The 27,310-nt window shown below is 40.4% G+C and overlaps 1 protein-coding gene across 3 annotated transcripts; it reads left to right on the forward strand.

Moving 5' to 3' along the window:
• Positions 1–2,976: 2,976 nt before the first annotated feature.
• On the forward strand, positions 2,977–26,772 carry C1QTNF3 (C1q and TNF related 3). 3 transcript variants are annotated; one of them, XM_016953466.4, is made up of 7 exons: positions 2,977–3,632; positions 10,701–10,812; positions 13,001–13,155; positions 17,580–17,709; positions 22,472–22,571; positions 25,730–25,885; positions 26,028–26,772. In XM_016953466.4, exons 1-7 carry the CDS (start codon positions 2,997–2,999, stop codon positions 26,080–26,082), a joined length of 1,344 nt encoding a protein of 447 aa, XP_016808955.1. In that variant the 5' UTR covers positions 2,977–2,996; the 3' UTR covers positions 26,083–26,772. The 3 variants fall into 3 exon arrangements, with proteins under 3 accessions (XP_016808955.1, XP_003310807.2, XP_517838.6); XM_003310759.6 differs by lacking the exon at positions 26,028–26,772 and having other exon boundaries at positions 2,981–3,632; positions 25,730–25,980; XM_517838.7 differs by lacking the exon at positions 26,028–26,772 and having other exon boundaries at positions 3,142–3,413; positions 25,730–25,980.
• Positions 26,773–27,310: the final 538 nt, after the last annotated feature.

A 27,310-nucleotide genomic window follows, 5' to 3' on the forward strand; every position in this document is an offset into this window, starting at 1 on the left:
ATGTCTGCCTCTGTGTCTAAGTTCTCCCTTTTTATAAAGACACAGTCATTTTGGGTCAGGGCCCACCCTAATGACCTCATCTTAAGTTGATCACCTTTAAAGACCTATTCAAAAGTAAACTGAGGCACAATACAGTTTTAAAGAGTTTGAGCAAACAGCAATTCATGACTCAGGCATGAGTCTAAACCAGAAGAGGTTCAGGAGCTCTACCAAGGGAACACAAGGGGTGGGGAGGCTTTTACAGGACAAACACAGATATAAAGCAAATAAAATAGTTGATTGGTTACAGTTGTACAATTGCCTTATTTGGTCTCTCCCATTGGAAAGCTTCTGAGTCATTTAACTTACATTGTGTTTTTCTTTAATATAGGCATTTACAAAAAGTTGCTGAAGTTAAGTTTTGCCTATGTTTGCAAACCAAGCAAGGTTAAGGCCACTTATGAAACCTAATTGGCTTTGTCTGCTAAGGGATTCTTCAGGCCTGGTGTCTATTTTCATTTACTTTAACATCCCTATTTTTAAATAGGTCATACTTGTAGGTACTAGGGATTAGGACTTAAATTTCTTTTTGGGGTACATAATCCAACCCATAATACTTTCTGACCCCAATTCTTGAAGGCAGGCTCCCTGGCAGCTCTCAGACTGACCTCCTTCTCTCTGCCATTGACCCATTATTGATTTCTTGGGAGAGATCAATAATGGGCCAATGGCAGAGAGAAGGAGAGATCCTTCTTTGCAGAATCCTTCTCTGTAGATATTTCTCTATAGCAAGGCAGGAGAACTCACTCTGGAAAGACAGATGGAGTCCAGTTCTTTCCAGCTGCATAACACAAGACAAGTCACTTTACCTCTGCAAGCTTCTATCACCTCATCTATAAGATGGGATCATAGGTTTGCCAACAGAAGTCAGTGAGATAAAGCAAAGTAGTACTTGGCTAGCACATGGTAAGTGCTTAACAAATTACGGATATTATTATTTATTCCTTTTGAGTCAATGAGAGGATGGATCAGTGATTCCTAACCCTGGATGCACCTTAGAATCATCTGAGGGAAGCTTTTAAAAACTGCCCAGGCCCCAATACAGATTCTGACTCAATTGGTCTGGGATAGAGTCCAGGCATTAATATTTTTAGAAGCTCCTTGGTTTAATATGCAGCCAGGGTTGAGAACCACTAGAATAGATGACAGGATTGAAAACACGAATGGAAAGTCTCAATGCGGTAGAAAGTCAGAGGCTGATTTATAGTTATTTAGCAAGATGGCCCACTTCGTGGGGGATGCATGATGGTGAGAGCCAGAGACAGCTCTTGGAAAACCTGTGAATTGGGTGACCTAGATTTCAGAGCCACTGCTTGCTTTGTGGTCTCCCTGTGACATTTTCTCTGGGCCTCCCTGAGGAGGGAACACCCCCAGTGAGACACTGCTCTGGGCTTTCCTTCCCACAGCAAAAGCCCATCCACTTGCTCACCCTCCAAACACAGGCGCCATCCTTTCCCCAGCTCCAGCTCCAGGTCTGGGAAGAAAATCCTCAGTTACTAAGAATAACAGTTTGACACACTTCCCTTCCCAGGGACATCTACCTTTTAATGGTGGACATGACAGAACTCAAGGAATCCTCCAGTGAGGAAGGTTTAGATGCTCAAGGGTAGACTTGTAGCACGGAGATGGCTGAATTTTTATGCCCTACTAGGTGGGAACTGACTGCTTGGACTGAACATGACTCCCAAGGCCTCTGAACTGTGGCCTGGAGAGCTTTTAGTTCACAGAGTAACTCTCTCCCTCCGTCCCCAGCACCAAACCCTTTCCATGTATAAGTGTGGACTCTGGAAGCGGCTGTTCTGGTAGCTGCAGGAGGGGCCAGGCTAGCTTTTGACAGTTCTGGCCACTTCCAGAGATGGCTCTTGGTTCTCAGGCCCTTGGCTGAGCAATGGGGGCAGCTGTCAACAGCTCTCTCTCCTCTCCCCTTTCCCCAGCTGCTCTGACTCTTCATCAGCAGGCTGAGCTTCTCCAAGCCTCAGTTTCCCACAGTGCCTCCTCGCCCCCTTCTCATCAAACGCTTGCCACCCATGCTATTTACGGTCCTGGGTCTCTCCAGTTTTCATGAGAGAAGGCCAGTAACATTTTCTTAAGCGAGTGAATGAGTAATATAAATAAAATCGTATGTAAATAGAAGCAATTTTTGATGACAAAACTGTTTAAATTCTCTTAATTTATTATCCTGAAGCAATTAGGAATGTCCATTTTCTTTTTGGCTGAATTAATAAAAGTATAGCAACTAAAGCAAAGACATGAGAATCCTCTTAATCTGGATACGCTGTGTTTGAAATAACGTGTTTGGTGCTTTCCACTTCTTCAGTTTTGTTATTTATTTATTTTTTAAGTAGAGACAGGGTCTCACTAAGTTGCCCAGGCTGGCCTTGAATTTCTGGGCTCAAGGGATCTACCTGTCTTGGGCTCTCAAGGTGCTGGGATTATAGGCATGAGCCACTGTGCCCGGCCCCGTTTCTATTTTAATCAAGAATATGTCAAAAGAAAGAGGAGCCAGAGACAGCCTTCTCTTAACACAAAGCAGGGTGTTGTATCTTCATCTGACAATAAGTGACTTGGTTAACTTTGATTTAATTTTGGCTTTTGGGAAGTCATGGGGAAAAGAAGTAAAGCTGAGGATGGCGAAATACCTTTGCTAAACCCAGAGACACTGCACCTGAATCCTGCTCAGTGTTTTGTAGGCAACCAACTGCCTTCTGCCACTGGTATCCGGAAGGGGAAATGAGTTACCTTAAGTGGGCCAAAGTGGGGAAATACTAACAGTACAGCTAGAAACCAAGAGCTGTCGTGAAAGCCCTGAATGGGTTCCCACTGCTATTTCAGACAAAACTGATGCAGTTAAGCCTGAATTTCCTGGCAAGCGCAAGGGTAGATTTTTCCAAAAGGCTTTTTAGACTGCAAATACACAGCCTTTCCATGTCTAATCACAAAAGCAAACTGCTGGACACATGCTCTCTGTTCCCAGCTGGTTGTGTATGTTTTCTTCACACTTCAACAGAAACGTGCCAAGGTGTGACATTTATGAATTTCGCCAACTGGGAACTGTGCACACAAATCGTTCTTGCTTGTGGTGTGGGAAAATGATGAATGGGGGCTGTTCTGCCTGGGGAGGAGGGCTGCTGTCACTCTGGCATGCCTACAGCCTTATTTATTACACACCAAAGTATAAAACCACTCCGCCGCTGCAGCTCTCAGCTCCAGTCCTGGCATCTGCCCGAGGAGACCACGCTCCTGGAGCTCTGCTGTCTTCTCAGGGAGACTCTGAGGCTCTGTTGAGAATCATGCTTTGGAGGCAGCTCGTCTATTGGCAACTGCTGGCTTTGTTTTTCCTCCCTTTTTGCCTGTGTCAAGATGAATACATGGAGGTGAGCGGAAGAACTAATAAAGTGGTGGCAAGAATAGTGCAAAGCCACCAGCAGACTGGCCGTAGCGGCTCCAGGAGGGAGAAAGTGAGAGAGCGGAGCCATCCTAAAACTGGGACTGTGGATAATAACACTTCTACAGACCTAAAATCCCTGAGACCAGATGAGCTACCGCACCCCGAGGTAGATGACCTAGCCCAGATCACCACATTCTGGGGCCAGGTACTCAGAATTCTCTTCTAAGGATTTTTGTGAAAGCTTAATGAGTGTTGTTGTTGTTGTTGTTGTTGTTGTTCTTGTTCTTTTTTTGGCTCAGATTCTTAGAATCAATGAATGCTTTCGAGAAGTTCGCTAAGCTGCTTGTGAATCTCTTTCTGGATTGCTCTTGGGTACAAGAGAGACTGTCGGTCTCTGTTAGAAAATCAGCAGAGGCAGCAATGATGTGATGGGATAGTGGCCGTAGCATCTCCCCATCAGAAAGGGGAACCTGGCCAGCCAGCTTCCTGCTATGCTGGGACTTGATTTCCTTCTTGCTCTGTTGGTCCGGAAAGGAGTGCTGACCCATGCAGACAGATCGGTCACTGTAGACAATCATTTGTTGTTCTTAAGAGAATTGGGCTTTCTTCATCCCTTCCGGCAGGGAGAAGCTGCCCTTTGAGTTTGTCAAAAGCAATCAAAGTTTTTTTACTTTGATTTGTGAGTATACTGTGACATTTCATGGCAGTCTTGTTTATTTGATTTATAGCATTCTAGATTGTTAAGCCTCTCTGTTCAGCCTGTTTTAAAAAGAATTAAAGAGTTAAATAAAAAATAAACTGTTTGAAATGCATACCTTATAGCATGATTTGATGCCTGATAATCACAGAGGACTTGATCTATTTCTCAGGTTATAAATTCAGCTCTAAGGAAATATCTTTAACTCTTGGTAGTATGAGAGTGAGTTAAGATTTCAGTATAGTGAATTGCAAATTGGTGAAATTCAATGTAATTTAAAATATTAAGTACAGGAAGAGACATATTTTGAATTACCCTCTAGACATCTAGTATGCTGAAAACTGTTAGAGGGGGCAAGAAGAGTTACTTTGAGTTATATGATATTTGAACATACAGGTTTTTACTACAAGATTTGATTACTTTAATGCATTAAATAGGACCTGAAGAATTTCATGTAATTGAAATCTTAATCCTTCCTACCATGGATTCAGAAGTTTGGGTTGGTTGTTTGGTTATATGGTCAGACCAAGATCACACACAGAATCAATTGCAGATTTGAAACTAACCCAGAACTTCTAACTTGACCACACAAGGCAGTTGCCCAAACCATTCTGTGGGGGATGCATCCAGAGAAAATTGCTTCTTTAAGGAGCCACGGAAGAAATGATAATCTCTAAATATGATCCTATCTTTTGAAAACCACTTTTAGAGATTGTCTATTCATCTGATAATCTTTTGGCTAAAGGGTAATGATTAACACTAATTTGTGTGTGGGTTTTTGTTTGTTTTTGTTTTGTGGTGAAGATATTTTCACTTGTGTCCAAGACTTGATCTGGACTTTCCATTTCACACATGGTATCTTTCTTGGCCAACAGATGGTATCTTTCCTGGCCATGACAGTGTGATTCCCCCAGAGGAAGCAGAAGGAAGTTAAAGGTTGTCTTTGGTCATTATGTCCTGACAACCAACACCCAGCAGGCCACTGAAATTCAAATCACATTTCTCCTTCACTCTACCTTCTAGGTTCCTGAAGTATTTTCAAACAAACCACCAATAGGAGATATTGAGGATATTTAGAGTTACTGACATTCTGGAAGTTTTCAGTACAACTCCTCTACCAACGGCTATGGAAACCACAGTTTGAATTTAGGATTGTGCTATGTTCTTCCTTCTTTCCCTACTTCCCCTGTCCCTTTTCTTTGATCATAATTCAATTTTCCTCTTATTCATTCAGTTCCCGTGTATTTCTTGTGCTTCTACTTTGTACCAAACTTTAAAAGGGGGGCCAGGGATATATAAAGATAAATATGCCTGAGCTCCCATGTCCAAACCATCCTGAAGGGCTGTAGTAGAGATAAATTTTTGTTAATTAAATTAAGTTTAATTAAATGCCATGTGTTAAATAAAGTCAGTACATGAAAGGCAATTGGGCAAAAGTGTCAAAGTACTGATAGTTTTTGAGCTGGATCTTAAAAGATGGGATTAAAAGAATGACTATCCACAGCAAATTTTAAAAAAAAGTGCTGCAACAGAAACTGGAAAGCCTGTGAGGAGTTGGCTGTGGCTGAAGCTCCTGGGTTGGGGATGCAGGGGTGGGGGTTGGGGGGACGATGGGACATTACATGATTTTAGTGCCAAGAAGGATTCTGCTAGCTGGTTTAGGAGCTTAGATTTTGCTTTGCTAGCTAGGTTTTGTTTGTTCATAGCAGGACAGTGAGGTAATCAGATATATGGTCTGGAAAGATGCTCCAGCTGTGGGTTCATGGTGGAGTACAATGGCCAGAGATCTGGGGTGGGCAGACCTGGGCTCTTTTTTCCTGGTATTTTCTTCTCTGTAGCCTCTTTTTCATTCACCTTTGTCAATCTCCCCTCCTTCTCCCGGATACCCATTTCTCCCTCCTCCCACTTCCCTTCCTCTTCTTTCTTTTCCCTTTTCTTGGGGCAGGAGGTTTAAAAAAAGGAGCTATGACTCTCCTTCCTAGAAGTCACTTACTAGTAGTAGAGCTCAGTTCTGCATCACTACCCCTAGGCCTCCATCTGCAAAATTGATGGAGCATTTCTTAGAGACAAACTCTTTCTCGCATGCTGCAAATTTACCTGCCTTTTGCATACAAATTTGTCCTGCTTTTGGGAAAGGGGATGATAAACAAGGAGATCATAAATAGCAACTACCTACATGTAATTTTCCCTTACCTAGGAGAAAACTTCTGAATTAACACATCCCTTCCAACTTGTTCTAAGAGTCCCAGCAAAAGATTCAACAATGCAAAAGCATTGCTCCATTCAACTGAACTTTGAAAGACAAGGCCAGAGGAAGGAACGTGTAATGCAATGCTGCTGAAGGGTTCTCACGAGGTGCTCGACTAGTAGCAACCAGAAGTCTCTCACTGTTCTGGTGGCAGCTCTGTGCCCTCAAAGTGCCCTCAAGTAGCTTGGTCTTGCACTTCCAATCCTAGTTGGCTCTAGCATTGAGCAACTTCATCTCCTGGAGCTGAATTCTTGTGCCTAGATACTAGACTTTAAAAACAAAATGTTTCTAAATTATTATTTGAGGCTTTGGAAAATACTTTAGTATCTTTGCATTGTAGAGCTGGAAAAAAATGCAAGACGATTGTAGGGAAAAAGTGGGAAATCTTCTCTTGTTTCATCCTCTGAAGATTCTCTGAAAATTAACTGTCCAAAGGCAGATCAATAGGAGAAACACACATACCGCATGGGGATGATTTCCCAGTAGCCCAATGTGGTATGCATGCTTACACACCCTTCCAGGTAGGGTAGCAGGGAGTTGGGGAATGTAGAAGTAAATTACAAAGTTCCTCTGAGCCCTGGGGGAGGTGCTGTTACCAAAAGTGAATCCACACGGGTCTGCAACAACCTCAATTCTTGGCTCCTCAATTCCATTGAGGGTCATAAGGCGGAAGGAGAGACCAACGCAAGTTTTAGAGCAGGAATGAAAGTTTATTAAAAAGTTTTAGAACAGGAACAAAAGGAAGGCAGGTATACTTGGAAAGGGCTAAATGGGCAACTTGAAAGACAAGTGCACGGTTTGACCTTTTGACTTGGGGTTTTTTTACGTTGGCATACTTCTGGGGTCTTGCGTTACTTCTCCCTTGATTCTTCCCTTGGGGTGGGTTGTCCACATGTGTAGTGGCCTGCCAGCACTTACTTGGGAGGTGAGCATGCATAGTATGTTTACTGGAGTTGTAACCATGCTCACTTGAGGTATTCTTCCCTTACCAGCCAAATGCTCCTAGGAGGTCATTTGCCAATTAAACTCTGCCATTTTGCCTCTTAATGCACATGCTTGAGCCCACTTGCCCAACTCCTGAGATCTTATTGGGAAGCTGCCGATAACCAGTTTCAGGTTTTTGCTATCTTTAGGAAGACTGCCTTTACCCGGCACTGGCTGCAACCAATTATTATTTTAGAGAAACAGTTAAAAGCCACTTGATCATCACCTGATGATCATCTGATATTCCTGGTCAGGTGGAGCCCTCCCCTACCCTGCTCATGTCTGAGTAGCTACCTACTGTAACAGTGTCAAGAAGGGAAGGGAGAGAAATTTACTGTGAACAGAGGTTGTCTTAAAGCTTCCCAGATTATGGCTCCTAGCTGCCCTCAGGAAATAGAAAAAAAAGCCTGTCTGAGCCTTGTGATGACTCCCAGTCTCTTCACTTCTCCAGTGGTTGATCTTTCCTGGTTATTTGATGAGATTCCTAAGGAGGGGGTCTTAAGACAATTGCATTTCTTTTGGAAAGACGCTTTCTTAGTCAAATAAAGAAATTCCAGACAGAGTCCCTCCCGGCACTTCTGGAAAGAAGATCAGAGAGACTGGGAGGCAGGGAAAGGTCAGAGAGAGACCTTGGATCTGAGGCTTCTCTCTCTTTTTTTAATAAGAGATTTGCCACAAGCCAGTTTTCCCTGTGATAGCTCTTCCAATACGTCTTTCTTAAAACACCTAAGTTCAGAAGGATCATGAGGCCCCTCTCTCATGATCTGCATTCATACTGAAAATCAAGATCAAGCAAGCTTTTGTCCTGCTCTGCAGAGCCTTCCATCTTCCCTGTGCTCACCTTATCTTTGTGGCTTATTTCTGAAGCCCTCCATTTCCAAAGCACTCAACACGCTGAAGCAGGTATTTTGAAGAGTCATTTTCTGTGCACCAACACCACCTCATCCAATCCTCTGATTTAATAGCCAAAAACAAAACAAACAAAAAAAGATGTCTGGAGAACAGCGACTTCTCTAAGGTCACGCAGCACTATGATGGAAATTCTGGTTTCAGTCCAGTGGGTGTTTCAACATTCCTAAGCATCTCAGTATTTCCATTCCATTCCTACATCGATGGTTCCACTTGAGGATTTTCCCTCCTTCCCCTCCCTTCTCTATCCTTAAAATTCATCATTGGCAGAGCCCTGGATTTTCTGAGGTTTAAAAGGCTGAATTTCACATTGGCAAAACCATAACAGGAAATATGGAATCCTTCCTTCTCAGATTACAGTTTTGGATTAGAAGGTGGGGTGTGCCGTGGTGTCTTTGACTTTCCAAGTGTCCTGAAATCCCTCAGATAAAATCCCTGAGATGAAATCCCTCATCTCAAACCAATGGCTTTAGTTGACTTTTCTTCCCCTACCAATTTGACAGAAGGTTTTCATAGACTCTAGTTCTTGTCCAGGCTTGAGCCTGGTAGACTGAAGACAAGACTAGGAGTTAGCTCTAAGTTATAGCTCCTGATCAGGCAAGACTTGGGTTCTGAGAGGTTGCAGGAGAATGCTTGTGCTGCAGATACTGTTCAGTGTTTTCCCTGAATAGCTTGGTGGAAAATTTTAGGACAAAGCAGTGAGAGAGTGAGAACAAAATTCAAGCCCATTTTTTATTAAAGAAAAGATAGTAAGGTCTAAATGTTTAACTGTGTGAAGTTTTGATCCAGTTCTCTGCTTAAATTTTTAGTGACAAATACAACTTGAATTTTAAATTCTTTTTTCCTCTCTCTGTGTCTCCTTTTTCTTTCTCTTCTTCCCTGGCCTCCTTTTTCTCTCCTTTGCTTCATTTTTTTCATGAATCTCTTAGCAACAACATGCTGTTTTCAAAAGACCGTTGAATTATAATTGATGTCTAGGAACATTTCCACAAGTATTTTGTATGACATAATTAAAAGGCAAGTTGCCAGTTTAGATGGGAGTTCAAATTTCATAAGCAACTTTAACTCTTCTGTCAATCAACTTCCACTAGGTCTTTAGCTCTTTGACGGTAAACATATATTTTAGAAATTTATCTTTGTATAAATAAGCATTTCACTCAGTGTCATACTTGAGCATGTTTAGTACCCATTAAGTGCTTATTAAATATTGGTTCAAACAGTGAGATAATCATTTCACAATTTTTTTTTTTTGAGACTGTGTCTTGCTCTGGTCGCCCAGGCTGGAGTACAATGGTGCTATCTCAGCTCACTGCAACCTCCACCTCCTGGGTTCAAGTGATTCTCCTGCTTCAGCCTCCCAAGTAGCTGGGATTACAGGCATGCACCAGCATGCCTGGCTAATTTTTGTATTTTCAGTAGAGATGGGATTTCACCATGCTGGCCAGGCTGGTCTCCAACTCCTGACCTCAGGTGATCCACCTGCCTCGGCCTCCAAAAGTGCTGGGATTACAGGCGTCAGCCACCATGCTCGGCCCAATCATTTCACATTTTAAAGTAGAATGTGTGAAATAGAAATCATGTTAAATAGTTGATTTACTTATAAAGTTAAAGTTGTTTCAAGATGTAGATAATTAATAAAAATGTATTGGACTTATAGTTAATAGCAATGTATTATATTCTTGAAAATTGTTAAGAGTAGATTTTAAGTGCTCTCTCTACAAAAACAGTATATGAGACAACGCATATGTTAATTAGCTCAATTTAGTATTTTGCACTGTGTACTTATTTTATAACAACATGTTATACGTGATAAATATATATATAATTTCTAGTTGTCAGTTAAATAAGTAAATAAATGTATTGGACTAAAAAATACTTTATTTCTAAGACAGTTTAAGTGTGCTATGGCTGTTTGAAAAACTAGTGTTACTATTCAGAATTTCTAAGAGATCTTAATCTAGCTCTTAACTCAGTATCATGGATATAGTAAGCATTTAAAAACAGTGCTTAAAGTGGATAATTCTTGTAATTTGAGGACCATCTACTCAATTTAGCTACATCTGGGGCTATGGCAGTTGGAAAAGAGAAAAGGCTTCCAAGTCCACTTCTGAAGGAGTTTCTTCCTTTGCTGTTACAGTAGCAGCAGGAAGGCACTTTCCAGAAACAGGACCCAACTTCCCACCCCCACCCACACGCTTTTCAAAGAGCATCTTCCTCTATTGACTTTCTTGTTGCCTTTTCCTTTGATCATCAACTGACCTTAGCTACTCCCTGACCCTTTGCCATTGATATCTCCACCCCATCCCATCTTTTGTGATCTTGCTGTGATTCGATTGGAATTAAGTTTACCTAAGGGCCAAGGCCAGTGGAAATTTAAAAATCCTAATTGCTCACAAGTACCTTTTTTTCTGAAGCTTCTCTTTCTGTCTTTTTAGTCTCCACAAACCGGAGGACTACCCCCAGACTGCAGTAAGTGTTGTCATGGAGACTACAGCTTTCGAGGCTACCAAGGCCCCCCTGGGCCACCGGGCCCTCCTGGCATTCCAGGTAAGGATGAGCAAGACATACTGTCAATCTAATTGCAGCCTGAGCTAAAGTAGGAGCAAAGGGCAAACCTTAATAATTTGGGATCACTTCTGTGTGATCCAAAGGATCCGCTAGACTCTTGGCACCCTGGAATACCAGGTTCATAGACTAGGAGGCTCCTCAACAGCATTGAGTCCGAAACGACCAGGTCATAGTCTTCGTTCCAGTATATCTGCCACAGCGTGCTTTATGAAGGGCAGAGTAGAGCCAAAAGCTTACTGCTCTGGGCTACAGCCATCTCAATGCCAGTCACTGAGCTGTGCATCCTTCTGTGTGACTCTAGGTCCAGCTAAGTGCTTCTTCCTCCAGTCTCAGGATCTCTCCATGTTCAGCCGTCTCTCAGTTGACTCTCATGCCACTCTTGGCCTCATGGAAACATTTTTAGGCTCCAGTACCATGTAGTGATATGGGGAATGCTCTGGAGCTACATGAGACCCCACTAGACCAGCAGTTCAGTCACCTGTACTGTGCCGATGCCACCAGGCATAGGAGAGTGCCGCGGGCCTGCTGGTACCCTGGGTCAGTCCAGGAAAGGGTAGCCCAGGTCTCCTCAATATGGGGCTCCCAAGCCTATCTTGCGTTTTATTGTCTTCATCCTCAGGTTAATCCCTAGGGTAGGGCCTCATCTCAGGGTCTGGCCAAAGTCCACTGGCTCTTCTGTGACTTACTCTCATTGATGTTAATATTTATCAAATGTGGTTCAATTTTTTTTCTACTTTTGAGTAGCTTCTTGCACAAAACCAAATTTACAGCAAGAAAATCTTATGTTAAACTTTAAACTACACTTACTGGCTTGGAATCTATGTCATTGGCCATCAAGGACAGCAGCCAGCAGGAGCAATGATGTAGGGGTAGGGCCTACTTCGACCCTTGTAAAATCTTCTCAGGTCTTAACTCTTCTGAGGTTACACAAAAGATTGGCCTTGGTTAAATGTTTTCTAACCAGGAAATGGCTTTGTCACTGAACACATTAATTTGTAAACACAGTCAAAGTTCATCCATTTGGTAGGGTTGTAAGCCTGGTATGGTAACCAACCAAGGGTAGCATGCAAAATGAACAGCAAAAAGCCTGAAATTTAGCAAATATTAAAAATAAAGAAGAGGTGTAGAAATTGTCTCTTGGTGGCAAAGGGAAAAGTTAAAATTGTTTTCCAACTCTTGCTTTCAAAATCATTGCTGTAATTTGTTTAATGAATGAGTTTACCTTTTCCCCAGTTATAAAAGTGATGTGTTTTTTGTAGAAAACTTCAAAGAGACAGAAAAATATACAGAATGACATGAAAATTACTCATGTTCCACATTTAGAAAAGAACCTCTGTAAATATTTTTCTGTAACTTATTCTTGTCTTTTTTTCCCTATGGATATAATACATAAATACATATTTTTCCAAACAAAGATAGTATCATGTTATTTCTATTTACTCATAACTTTCTTTTGCCTGAAACAAAGTCTGGCTCTTTTGTCCAGGCTGGAGTGAAGTGGCATGATCCAGGCTCCCTGTAGCCTTGGCCTCTTAGGCTCAAGAGGTCATCCTGCCTCAGTCTCCCAAATAGCTGGGACTACAGGTGTGCACCACCACTCCTGGCTAATTTTTTAATTTCTATTTTTGTAAAGATGGGATCTCGCCATATTGCTCAAGCTTGTCTCAAACTCTAGGGCTCAAGTGATCCTCCCACCGTGGCTTCGCAAAGTGTTGAGATTACAGTTGTGAGCCACTGTACCTGGCCACTTATAACTTTAAAATCTAAAAATATCATGAATATCACTATATCATTAAATGTTTTTCTTCAGCCTTCTTTTTTATGACTATATAACATAGTTTCTAGAATATGTCGTGCCCTCCTAGTATTGGTGATTATATAGGTGGTTTCCAATCTTTGCTATTTTAAATGATAATGTGATAATCAGATTTGTACACAATTTTTCCTCCAAGCCTCGCTTCAAAGGATAAACAGGCTTTGGAGCTTTAGGGTATCTAAGGCTTCTTTCAGAGCCTATTGCCCTATTTAGATGATGATACCCCTTGGTTATATTTGGGATTGTTTTGAATGGTCCCCTTTCATAATTGAGTTTGGATAGTATGTCTAGAAATGGATGGTAAGTATGAGTGACTGGGTTTTCTCATGTGATGATGTCTGGTTGTTTAAGGAAACCATGGAAACAATGGCAACAATGGAGCCACTGGTCATGAAGGAGCCAAAGGTGAGAAGGGCGACAAAGGTGACCTGGGGCCTCGAGGGGAGCGGGGGCAGCATGGCCCCAAAGGAGAGAAGGGCTACCCGGGGATTCCACCAGAACTTCAGGTAAACCATCCTCGGTACATCTCCTGGTGGCTTTCCAACCTGCCTGACCACAAGGGGCCAGGAATCAGGATGTTCGAGCGCTTCCTCAAGTCTTCCCCAATCCTGAGTAAATCTGAGTCTCAGTTTGTTCATCTACATCACAGGATGTTTGCATAAGGCCCATACTGTCCAAAAGGAGGACTTAGATATTATTCTTAGGGAGGAGAGACATTTATGAAGGGTGAAATCTAAGTCCCTCATAGAACCAAATCCAAGGCAACCCTAAATATAAACTTATCTCCTATTTTCCCAAATAAGATGTTTTAAGAATGTAATAAGATGTAATAAGGGTTTGGGCCAACTTGAATGTATAAACATTTAAATACATAAATGGAATGATGAAATGTCTAGTTATAATATTGTATTTATTAACATTATTATATTTACATATACTAATCCATACATAAATATTGATATATATTGTTTTCTCTCAACTCAGATTTTGTGGTATAATTTTTGTTTATTTTTTGAAACAGAGTCTTGCTCTGTTGTCCAGGCTGGAGTATAGTGGCACGATCTTGGCTCACTGCAACCTCTTCCTCGTGGGTTTGAGCAATTCTCCTGCCTCAGCCTCCCTATAGCTGGAATTACAGGCATGCATCACCACACCTGGCTAATTTTTATATTTCTAATACAGACGGGTTTTTGCCATGGTGGCCAGGCTGGTCTCAAATTCCTGGCCTGAAGTGATCTGCCTGCCTCGGCCTCCCAAAAAAGTGCTGGGATTACAGGCTTGAGCCACCACACTTGACCTTGTGGTATAATTTTTACTTGAGCTTTTCTTGTCAGAATCTTCTTTATCAATGGAGAATTTCAGTTTTGAGCCATCCAGTCAGTGTTCCAGACCAGATTACATTCATTTCAGCATAAAGTTTAAAAAATCAATTTATGAGGTTAAAACTGTACATTTTTTTCCAGGCTCAAGTACCCATTTACCTATTCTTTCTCTCTCTTTTAAATGATCATTAAAGTTCTTATTGCCAACAAGATCTTAAACTTGTAAATGTGAGGTTAGGTCACAAGAAAAATTACTAACTTTGGGTTATTTCTGGAAGGTGGAGGAGGGCTAATATTTTGAAATGGATCCCCTCTGGGGGACTTCTATCAGCATTGAAAACTAGCATTTTTTAAAAATTAAGTTTCTTTCTGACTAGTGTCTTCCCAAAAAAAGTAACTTGTGGATAAAAATAAAGTAACTGAGATAAAGTACTGCAACATGAGAGATTTTTGAAGAACTAGACTATAAAGCGATTCTTGCCTGAAAGATCAATTAGGGGGAAACTGTCTTTCATTTGTGCGTGTACGGTGGTGGTTTGACCCTGTATAAGTTCCATCATTTTTCTGGGCCTTGGTTTTTCAAGTTTAAAATAGCTTGAATAGTTAGTGTGTTACTCTCATTTGTGGGTTTTGCAACTTTTAAATGAAAGCCGTTTTGTTTTGTTTTGTGTGTGTGTGCACAGGCTGGAGTGCAGTGGTGTGATCTTGGCTCACTGCAGCCTCCACCAAGGTTCAAGCGATTCTCTTGCCTCAGCCTCTGGAGTAGCTGGGATTACAGGTGCGTGACACCATGCCCGGCTAATTTTTTTGTATTTTTAGTAGAGACGGCATTTCTCTATGTTGGCCAGGCTGATCTCAAACTCCTGGCCTCCAGTGATCGGCCTGCCTCGGCCTCCCAAAGTGCTGGGATTACAGGTGTGAGCCACTGTGCCTAGCCAAATGCTGTTTAATAATTTCAGCAACCTGGGATCCATGTGCCAGTATAAATTTACAAACAAAAAGGCTAGAGATGCCACTCAGCCAGGTTAAGGTATTTAATAAGACAGAAGATAAACATCTCAAAGCTAGACACTCTAACCCATAACCTATGAATGGTAAACCACGGAGAAGGGGCCCTAGAGTAGCCAGTTTGATAGAGAACATTCTGGGCAATTATTAAATTTGTCCCATCAGCTATTTTACCCTAAAATCACAATACAAACATTTGGGTCTTACACAGATTGTGAAGGAGGGAACTTCACATTCTTTGAAGGTCCCAGCAAATTAAAGAGTTTATTAATCTAACTTACACTCAGTTTCAATGACTCATTTGGACGAAGGATTAACTTTGACTTTCATAGCTCATTCTTCAATGGTGGTTTTAAGCAAAAGCTTTTCTTTTCTTTTCTTTTTTTTAACCTTTATTATAAGTTCAGGGGTACATGTGCAGGTTTTTTACATAGTTAAACTTGTGTCGTGGGGATTTGTTGTACAGATTATTTTATCACCAGATATTAAGCCTAGTACCCATTGGTTATTTTTCCTGATTCTCTCCCTCCTCCCACCTTCCACCCTCCCATAGGCCCCAGTGTGTGTTGTTCCCCTCTATATGTCCATGTGTTCTTATCATTTAGCTCCCACATATACATGAGAACATGCGGTGTTTGGTTTTCTGTTCCTGCATTAGTTTGCTAAGGATAATGGCCTCCCGTTCCATCCATGTTCCTGCAAGGGACATGATCTCATTCTTTTTTATGGCTGCACAGTATTCCATGGTGTATATGTAGCACATTTTCTTTATCCAGTCTATCATCAATGGGAATTTAGATTGATTCCATGTCTTTGCTATTGTGAATAGTGACAAAAGTTTTCTTGACAGGCGGAATTGTCTCAAGGCTTTTAAAATTATTGTTAACATTTTGTATTTTGAACTTCAACCCTGTCTTTGGATATTAGTAGTATAGAGGTGGTAACAATAGTAGTAGTGGTGGCAAGAGGAGGAAGAGTACTACCCCATTCTCCACTTAGGGGATATAGAAATTTGAGGCCCAATTACTAATTACTCAATTGCCAAGTGACAGAATTAAGAGAGGTGGACCTTAATCTCATATCTTTGGACCCAAATAGACAGCCTTATTCCCAAACTCATAGAGCCTCTTGGTTGCCACCGTGAGCAGGTTTCTCAAGTTAATTCTCTTTGCTGATCTTTTACTGATTAAGCAGAGGCTTTCAAAGTTGCTTAAAAGATTACACATAAAGTATTTGTAACCATTCCCAGAAATGGGTGTTGACCATTAAATGACTTCTCGGATTCTCCCATCTCTAAACTTTACAATTCCAAGATGACATTTTTTCATCCAAAATCATGCTGAGAAATTTTTGCTGTTCTAATATTCAAAAAGATTGCTAATTTTAGTAAACCATTTTTCTATATTTTAGATAACTGCAAACACTCCTTTTTACCTTTTCAAGGTTATTCACGTAATATCTTTTCACTGTTAAAAAAAAATTAGAAAAGTTCTGGGCCAAAAATAATAAAACATGCCAAGAGATGATTACTGTTAACATACAGTTATGTAACTTTTCAGATTTATGCATACTTAGATACATGTTACTTTTAAATATGATGGGAACAGATATACTTATTATTACTTTATTTCATGAATGACAATCTATCCTAAATGTCTGTTCATATAAATAAATACAATCCTATAGCTTTAAAATTAGTATCTTTTTTCTGAATATAAAATTAATACATGCTAACTTGAAAACTATAAGTGTAATGAAGAAAGGAAAACTTTCCCACGAAACTTCTACCAAGAAAGACCTGCTATTAATAATTTCAAGAATATTCTTGCAGATATTTTTCTGAATTGCCCACACAATAACTCCATCCACATAGACACAGTTAATAAAGGCTGGTATCAGATAATAATGATCTTGTGTTGTCTACTTTTTGGGTAAACAGTGTATTGAAGATATTTTCTCCTTTTATACAGATGCACATTTAGATCAGCATCAAGAATTCTCAAAGTGTATTCAAAGAATTAATTTCATTAGAAATTAATAGGCTGGGCACCATGGCTCACGCCTATAATCCCAGCACTTTGGGAGGCCGAGGAAGGTGGATCTCTTGAGCCTAGGAGTTTGAGACCAGCCTAGGCAACATAGTGAGACCTCGTCTCTATAAAGAAAAAAAAAAGAAAGAAATTAATAGGTATCTTTTCGGGAAAAAATAATGCAGGGTTACCAAAATTAAAATGTTTGGCTATAGGGTTTCTCAGGTCCTTGAATTTGCTAATGTGCATTTCTCGGCTATAAGTGGAAAATTTCATATAAAATTTTCTGGTATTATTTGATAACAGAATTTTAGTATTTCAAAAATCATTTGAAAGACAAATAATCTTTGAAATATATGTTCAGAACTGTTGATAGACATTGTCAATCTAATGGCTGCATAGCATTCAAATGTTGGAATTACCATAATTTATTTGTTTGTCTCTCCATAGATTGATGTTTATTCCCAATCTTGCTGTTATGTATAATGTTTAACAAACTAATCTGCATAAAAACTTCTTGACTTCTTTAAGATAAATTGCCTATTTATTGACCAATAATTCTTTCCTTAGATTGCATTCATGGCTTCTCTGGCAACCCACTTCAGCAATCAGAACAGTGGGATTATCTTCAGCAGTGTTGAGACCAACATTGGAAACTTCTTTGATGTCATGACTGGTAGATTTGGGGCCCCAGTATCAGGTGAGATGGAAACAAAGGATGAAGATTGAGTTAATCAATGTAATAATAAAGACAATTAAGGAAGGAAGGAAAGAAGAGAGGGAGGGACGGAGAAAGGGAGGGAGAGAAAGGAGGAGGAAGGGAGTAGGAAATAATGACATTAAGGTAGTTATTTTTTTCTGATTCAGGTTAAACCAAACAGCTCATTTAGATTTCTGTTGGATTTCAAAGTAAACGAATTAGAATCTGAAAAGACAAAAATAGTTTTTAAAATATGGCCATAGTCATTAATATTATTAACTCTGATTTAGACCGAGCTAAATAATTCTTAAGAGGACATACTTACCTCTGACTTTAAAAGTCCTTAAAACATAATTCTCAGTTTAAATGTGTCATAACTGTTTCCTCCCCCTGCCACCACCTCAAGGAGTGCCTGATCCTATTTTTTTAATTAAAAGAAATTGAACAGGTAATACATTTACTTATTTAAAAAGTTAAGGCCCGGCGCGGTGGCTCATGCCTGTAATCCCAGCACTCTGGAAGGCCGAAGCAGGCGGATCACGAGGTCAGTAGATAGAGACTATCCTGGCTAACATGGTGAAACCCCGTCTTTACTAAAAATACAAAATATTAGCCGGGCGTGGTGGTGGGCGCCTGTAGTCCCAGCTACTCAGGAGGCTGAGGCAGGAGAATGGCTTGAACCCGGGAGGCGGAGCTTGCAGTGAGCGGAGATCGCGCGACTGCACTCCAGCCTGGGCGACAGAGCGAGACTCCGTCTCAAAAAAAAAAAAAGAGCTTGTTTATGCAAATGAATACAAATATATCTTCTCATATTTCTAAATAAAAGCTAGGACACTCTACATTCTGATTGTGTCTTGCTTTAAAAAAAAAAAAAGCTAACAATATATTTTAGAAATCTTTTCACGTCATTACTTCATCTTCTTTCTTGTAGCTGAATGTACCAAAGTATATTTAATGAATTCCCTTATTGCTGGACATTCGGGTTGTTTCCAGTTTGCTTTTTTTTTTTTTTTTTTTTTTGGTGGTGGTGGATTTTGTTTGTTTGTTTGTTTCTAGACAGGGTCTCTATCGCCCAGCCTGGAGTGCAGTGGCACCATCTCAGCCCACTGCAACTTCTGCCACCTCTGCCTGCCAAGCTCAAGCGATCCTCCCCACTCAGCCTCCTGAGTAGCTGGGACTGCAGACCCAGGCCACCACACCTGGCTAATTTTTGTAGTTTTAGTAGAGACGGGCTTTACCATGTTGGCCAGGCTGGTCTGAAATTCCTGGCCTGAAGTGATCCACCTGCCTCAGCCTCCCAAAGTGCTGGAATTACAGGTGTAAGCCACCATGCCAGCAAGAATATACCACTTTGTAATTGATCACTTACAGGTATATCTGTAGGCTAAAGTTTTAGGAATATTATCAGTATAAACATATCCATAATTTTTATCAATTTTGCCAAATTGCTCCCTGTAAGGGTTGTACCAATATACTTAAATTGTCAAGATATGAAAGCACTTATTTCCTGATAGCCTTATCAACAAAATGTGCTTTCAAGTTTCTGGATAGTTGATAAATAGAAAATCCCACTTTACAAACTTTTTACTTTAAATTAATTTTAGACTTATAGGAGAGTTATGAAAATATTATACAAAGTTCTCATATTTTGTTTAACCATCTTCCACTACTATTAACATTTTAAATAACCAAAGTGCAATTATAAAAATAAATAATGAACCTAGGTACAATACTATGACTAAATTATGGACTTCATTCAGATCTCACCAGGTTTTTCTGATGCCCTCAGCTTTTCATTCCATTTATTGTCTGGCCATTTCTACCATGGGTTCACGCCTTTTGTTCTATAATGTTCTTTTATAGAGGTATTTGCTTTATTAGTATAAATTCATGGCTACATTTTTCATCTACTACATGACAACATTTTTTCTTGGAGAGTATTGTTAATCCATTAGGGTCATTTTTGCTTTTCTTTTCTACTTTAAAAAATTAACTGAGGGTTGAATGAGTTTAATTTTCCTAGACCAGCCGTATGCTCTAGTTTCTTGGTGAAGAAAGGACCAGGGCAGTTTCTAGACTGGATAACTCAAAGGCTCCCTCCCCTGCTGCCAGGGGACTAACGGATTCTTTTAAGTATGGCCCTGATGTGCGTTTTTCTTGGTCACACTTCCACTACCTCTCCAGACTGCACCGGGTCCATGAAAGCTTCTGAAGCCAGCCTTATACTTCCTGGTTCCCTTGCCTTCAGGAGACTTTTTCTTTCTTTCTTTCTTTTCTTTTCTTTTCTTTTCTTTTCTTTTTTTTTTTTTTTTTTTTGCTGGCAGATTTTGAGATTGGCCACTGCAGGTCCTCTTTCCACATCCTACACTGTATCTAGCAACCATCACCCCAAACACAGCCTTGCTTCCGCTCAGCCCTGTTCACAGGAGCTTGTTTTCAACATTGCTCTTCCACGTGGCCCTCACTATCAGGGAGTGCATTTCTCCTGGCACTGTGTGACACCTGCTGCCACCTGGCCTCCTCAGAGCCTCGCCCAACCTCGTGTTATCTCCACATGACTCTGTCCACCCTCGGGGCATTTGGCAGCACTTACAGGTATTTTTGAAGTTCATTGATTTTCTTCCAGTCTCCTAGCGTTGCAGAACGTGGATATTTATTTGGTTTTTGTTTTTCAATTCTACTCATTTCTCTATATGGTATCCAGAATTAAAAGGAAGAAACTTCTGATGGAGGCAGTGGCCCTGTCAGATTTTCACAAATGCTTTTAAGTGCACCTTGATTTATTTTTTCTACTCAGTTTAAGTCAGAAATGAACTGAGATATGAAATGATAGAAGCAATCTTTCATCACACTTTAATGTCATGAAAATCATCTTTAAATGTTCTTGTGTGATTTTCTGCTCTGAAGGTTTATGTCATAATTTTCTTACAACTATTCTGTTAAATGCTATCTATGCCACAGATTATATTAATGCCTAGAAATACCTAGTCCACATTTCCATGGAATTAAATGGCTTTATAATTGAAGCCTAAGTAAGGATTTAATTTTTTAGAGCTCTCTTGGGCCAGACGTTCAGCTTCTAGTGATACCAACTGTCATTTGACTCTCACAGTTTTCTGTTTCAGTCTCCATTTTTGCAATAGATTGCAAAAAGACCATTTTGTCCTTTTCAACTTTGGGAGTGAAGAGACGGAGAAGGCTGGTTTTTGAAATTACAGCAACACAAAGACCTCCAAACCGTAGTGCAAATGTGTCTCCTCTGGTTTCAGTACCTTCCCTTGCAGGAAAGCCACATGTGGTATAATACATACTCACTTCGGTATTTCCAACTCCAGGCATTTCATTTATTCACCATCTGGTGTTTTAGTCTCCTCTTTCTAACATGTTTTTGCAACCTATTTTTAATAGTAGTCATCATTTTGTAAGAAAAACTAGTATATTTTCCTGTCATTTTGATTTCAGCTTTATCTTCTTGAGGCATTGAAAATTATGTGTGTGTATGTGTCTAATAGGAAATTTTGTAAAATGTGAAAAACTAAACACATATAAACTATTTTCCTTGAGGCTTTTAATTTTTATCTGCCTTTACTTTTCCTCTGTGGGCCAATCTCTAGGCATATGAATAGGCATGATAAACTTTTAGGCCATTTCCTTTGTTCCCAGAACATTGAATATGCATTCCTGGCACTAGACAAAGCATCATCATACTTCTTCATTTAATTTGACTTAGAATCAGGTGAATTGACATGGCACCCTTACAACTTTCATCTTACTTGATTGCCCTTTGAGAAAGAAATAGAACTATCTTCTATTAAAGCTATTTCTGGGTTATTGTCTTGAAAGGCCATTAGTTTAAAATGTAACATGGAAATCAGTAAGAGTTTGATGACTTATGTTCATTCACCTTTCCAAAATGCACACCAAAATCCCAGATCATTTAGAGTTTGAAAAATTTTCCTTTTGTCTTGTCTGTGTGCTATTGGATTCTTCTTAATCATTCAGTGAAAGTATCTTGTGTGCTGGAATTTAGAGTATATTAGGTCATATTATATTGCTTTCAATTAGGAGCCCTAGGCTCTTATTAAAAAACTCAAATCTTTTAAAATATATGTTCGTCTTTTTCAAATGAAGAGGATACAGACTTTTAGTGACAAGGTCCTGTTGCTGAGTCTAAGTTGGATCTTTCTGTTTGTTGTACATAATTTCACCAACATACAAGGAATAGCATGAGAAATTACCAGAACCATTTCTTTAGAACTCATAAACATTTGTTCTGTGCTCCAGGATTTCCTCATCTTTGGCTAATCCCTTTGGTGAGTTTAATCATCTGTTATATTGTTATAGTTGCTCATTTTCTTAAGTCATGGAGCATCGTTGTTCAACCACAAACATCTCTGCACCTTGGTAACACGAGTTCTGTGGTACATGAGGATGATCGCTAACCTATGCCCAGGAACAATGCCTACTTTGCCCTAAGCACTTTGTCAGGGCACAAGGCAGTGAGATACAGCTAAAATGAGGTAGGCTGCTTCCCTTAAAGACTTTTAAGTCTTATTCGGGATACACAGTGTACACATTGAAAGCACTTGGAAGGGGAGTAGATATAGGGACATTCCTGCAAATTAAGGCCAAGGAGAGACACCATACTACAAAGAATATCAATAAAAGACATGTGAAGGCATTTGGCAAATCTCCAGGTATCTCCAGGTCCTCAATGTATAACATGTTAATATCAACATGGATATATACCTGCTTTTTTCAGGTGTGTATTTCTTCACCTTCAGCATGATGAAGCATGAGGATGTTGAGGAAGTGTATGTGTACCTTATGCACAATGGCAACACAGTCTTCAGCATGTACAGGTGGGTGGTCTTTTCTGTCATGGGTCTCATCCATGCTGCCATTGTTTGTTCAAGGAATGCCTAATGACAGGGAAGCGTATAGGAGTCAATAGAGCCTGACATGGCCCCTATCCTTAATAAGAGCCCTCATGCACCAGTATGGCCACATTATCATCATTATTGTTTGGGAAAAAGTAAATCTGATGAACTTGAGCATCAGCAGGTTGATAAGAGGCCTTGCATTAATTACTAGCAGCACTCCCAATAACCAGTCATTTGGATTATTTTTATAACTCATTATTTTTCTCGTCTCTCTCTGCCCCTTTTTCTGCTTTCCCATTCTCCCATGCCCTCTGATGTTAGCTTGGAATGTGGCAAAGAGGCAGAGAGCCGACACCTTTCTTACAATTAAAAGGGCCATGAGTTATCTATGAAAAACTTTGTGGCTGTTATCATTTCCCTGTTATTTTTGATGATGTGTGATAATTGCTGTGTTTACTTCTGGAGCCTTACCTGAGTGGGAAGATGTATTTGAAATGCCAAAAGACAGGAAGATGAGTTAGGGTAGGTGAAATTGTTGCAAGTAAGAGATCCAGTTACTCTAACATGCTAGAAGTTGATTTTTCTTCACCAGTCCAGGGCAAGAGTTCCAGGTTGAGAAAGAATGAGGGGTTGTAGGAGAGGTGCAGGTTGGGAGTGGGTTTATTCTTCCTGTTTTTTGAGGAAGCCAGGCTGATGAAAGCAGCTCTGCTGTCTATAAAACTGACTTTGAGCCAGGCGCGGTGGCTCACGCCTGTAATCCCAGCACTTTGGGAGGCCGAGGTGGGCAGATCACGAGGTCAGGAGATCGAGACCATCCTGGCTAACACGGTGAAACCCCGTCTCTACTAAAAATACAAAAAATTACCCGGGCATGGTGGCAGGCGCCTGTAGTCCCAGCTACTCGGGAGGCTGAGGCAGGAGAATGGCATGAACCCGGGAGGCGGAACTTGCAGTAAGCTGAGATTGCGCCACTGCACTCCAGCCTGGGCGACAGAGCGAGACTCCATCTCAAAAACAAAACAAAACAAAAAACAAACAAACAAACAAAAAAACTGACTTTGAAATTCTCTTTGGTCATTGTCATTGCCAGAGTCAGAAGGAGAAAAGCTTGCTGCTGCAAGCTTGTGGAAATATTTATGGATCAGGAATTCTGTTCAGAGAACTTAGTCACATTGTTTTCCACCCAACAAATGCAAGGGTGACATGGAATTGCAGTGCCAATGGAACAGAAGAAAGGGGATTCTGGTGAACAGCTAACCTTCTCTGCCCTCTGGCTTCCAAATATCTGCTAAATTCTTCTTCCTACACTTACAATACATGTCTCCCCATCTCTCTGTCCCTATGGGAGACAGCCTGTGAAGCACAAATAATGCATCCAGCTCAAAGCCCTGAGTCAGTCAATGAGTAGTCCTTTTTATCGGATTGGTTTGTTGGCTGTTTTTCTCTTTGGCTCCTGGTTCTGTCCTCTAGGAGGGTCTTCTTTATCTGCTTTTCTCTGTGGCACATCTGAAAGGTGAGCAGGGCCTCCTCGAGGCTCTCTCACAGCCCACTTCCTGCTGGTGCAAATTTGAAAGCGGAGTCAAACAGCCCAAGCCTCTGGAGTCTGGTTTTGTGTCTCTGGCAAACCCATTTCCTCAGAAACTTACTTGGCAGGCTTTTACTCTGTTTTTTACTCGATTTTACTCTATTTACTTAGCTGGCTTTTACTTCATTTGTTAAATAGATTAAGTGAAGTCAGTTACATGTGTTACTAAACCACACTCCATATACTTTTCTTGACAGTTTTCAGCCTGCTATTCCTTGTCTTCATGCCTTTCTCTCAAGTTAATGGAGTTACCCTGAGGCCTTCTAAAGCAATCGATTTGGGCAGAAAGGCAATATTTTTAATCCATCAGATTGTGCCACAGCTGTGTCTACTTGATTGAATGAGTAGTCTTTTTTTATTATGATTTTACTTTAAGTTCCAGGATACATGTGCAGAATGTGCCGGTTTGTTACACAGGTATACATGTGCCATGGTGGTTTGCTGCACCTATCAACTCATCATCTAGGTTTCAGACCCTGCATGTGTTAGTTATTTGTCCTAATGCTCTCCCTCCCCTTTCCCCTCACCCTGCCACAGGTCCTGGTGTGTGATGTTCCCCTCCATGTGTCCATGTGTTCTCATTGTTCAACTCCCACTTATGAGTGAGAATATGCGGTGTTTGGTTTTCTGTTCTTGTGTTTGTTAGTTTGCTGAGAATGATGACTTACAGCTTCATGCATGTCCCTGCAAAGGACATGAACTCATTCTTTTTTATGGCTGCTGAATGAGTAGTCTTAAGGAAAAAACATCAACTTTATCACTGCTCTTCCAGATATAAAGACACCTGGCTTTTTTAACCTTGTTAGGCCCCAATCACGTAGACACTATTTACTTCCTTTTCTTCAAACAAGTCAGTTTTTGCCTAACTCATCTTTTGTAGCAACATCTTTCTAAAAGCAGCAAAGAGTACTTTGGCTTTTTCCAATCACTTCCCTTTCTTACCCTACAGGCATTAGATCTGTCTTCCAAGTTATCACGTTTTCCAAATGTTTTTGCACAGCGTAACATGGATCTTCTGCTTTCCCAGACCATGATATTTGTTTCCCCATTGCTCCTTGCCTGACCATGAGCCAGTGTAAGCCTATTTTTATTTGGGTTGCGGAGCAGCCTCCTTTTGTACCAAATTCTAGCTTAGTTAGGGGAAGCTAAATTACTGTAACAAAAACCCAGTGGAATAGCTCAAACATAATATAACTTTCTTTCCTTCTCATCAAACAGCCCAAGGTTGTTCCAGGTTGGAGCAGAGAAGAGAGAGAGCTCTTTTCCACATGGTCTCCAAGAACCCAGTATTCAACATATGGCTTCTAAGATCATTCTGGTCATTGTCATGAACATTCCAGACAGTCATAAGAAGGAGCAGGGAGGGGTTTTGTGAGAGTGTTACTAGCCAGCTTTAGAAGTGGCACATAGGTCATTTCTGCTCACAGGCTGTTTACAGAACTTAGCCGCAGGATTATACCTGTGGGAAGGAGAGAAGGGGAGCACAGACTTTGGTGAAGAGCTGGTTGTTCATGGCAAAGACTAAGTAGTTTGTTCCTCTTTTTCTTTCCAGCTATGAAATGAAGGGCAAATCAGATACATCCAGCAATCATGCTGTGCTGAAGCTAGCCAAAGGGGATGAGGTTTGGCTGCGAATGGGCAATGGCGCTCTCCATGGGGACCACCAACGCTTCTCCACCTTTGCAGGATTCCTGCTCTTTGAAACTAAGTAAATATATGACTAGAATAGCTCCACTTTGGGGAAGACTTGTAGCTGAGCTGATTTGTTACGATCCGAGGAACATTAAAGTTGAGGGTTTTACATTGCTGTATTCAAAAAATTATTGGTTACAATGTTGTTCACGCTACAGGTACACCAATAATGTTGGACAATTCGGGGGCTCAGAAGAATCAACCACAAAATAGTCTTCTCAGATGACCTTGACTAATATACTCAGCATCTTTATCACTCTTTCCTTGGCACCTAAAAGATAATTCTCCTCTGACGCAGGTTGGAAATATTTTTTTCTATCACAGAAGTCATTTGCAAAGAATTTTGACTGCTCTGCTTTTAATTTAATACCAGTTTTCAGGAACCCCTGAAGTTTTAAGTTCATTATTCTTTATAACATTTGAGAGAATCGGATGTAGTGATATGACAGGGCTGGGGCAAGAACAGGGGCACTAGCTGCCTCATTAGCTAATTTAGTGCCCTCCGTGTTCAGCTTAGCCTTTGACCCTTTCCTTTTGATCCACAAAATACATTAAAACTCTGAATTCACATACAATGCTATTTTAAAGTCAATAGATTTTAGCTATAAAGTGCTTGACCAGTAATGTGGTTGTAATTTTGTGTATGTTCCCCCACATCGCCCCCAACTTCGGATGTGGGGTCAGGAGGTTGAGGTTCACTATTAACAAATGTCATAAATATCTCATAGAGGTACAGTGCCAATAGATATTCAAATGTTGCATGTTGACCAGAGGGATTTTATATCTGAAGAACATACACTATTAATAAATACCTTAGAGAAAAATTTTGACCTGGCTTTAGATAAAACTGTGGCAAGAAAAATGTAATGAGCAATATATGGAAATAAACACACCTTTGTTAAAGATACTTTCTAAACTTGTTTTTAATAAACTTTAATAGTCATAGAATTGTAAATCACTATGGTTAACAGAAAGTGAAAATATTTTCATGAAGATGATGTGAACAGCCATGTGAATAGGTGACTTGGGCACACAGCAGGGTCATATGACTCCAGAAACTTCGCTTTTCAGTTATTCCATTGTTATAATGTCAACCCTTTAAGACATTGATGTTTAGAGGGCTCACAAATAAAATCTGAATACCTGTAAGGAAAAAGGTTTTTTATCACATACCTTAAGTCTTTGTAATGTTCATGCTTAAATTCTAAGTTTTCACCTTAGTGACACACAAGGTTTGGTTGTAGGCAACAAGTCCCAGCTATGTGGGAAATTGTTTCACAACAGAGATGGGAAAAGGTGCAGATAATTTCCAATGCCTTCACAATTTACCCATGACCAGAAATATACTTGGAAGACTAATTTCACAAGTGTCCCAAAACTGAGATGCTAAAAAGGAAACAGTAGGTAGGTGTCATAGGAAATTTACATGTACCATCTAATA

Source organism: Pan troglodytes, chromosome 4 (assembly GCF_028858775.2).
Source record: "Pan troglodytes isolate AG18354 chromosome 4, NHGRI_mPanTro3-v2.0_pri, whole genome shotgun sequence".
NCBI lineage: Eukaryota > Metazoa > Chordata > Mammalia > Primates > Hominidae > Pan > Pan troglodytes.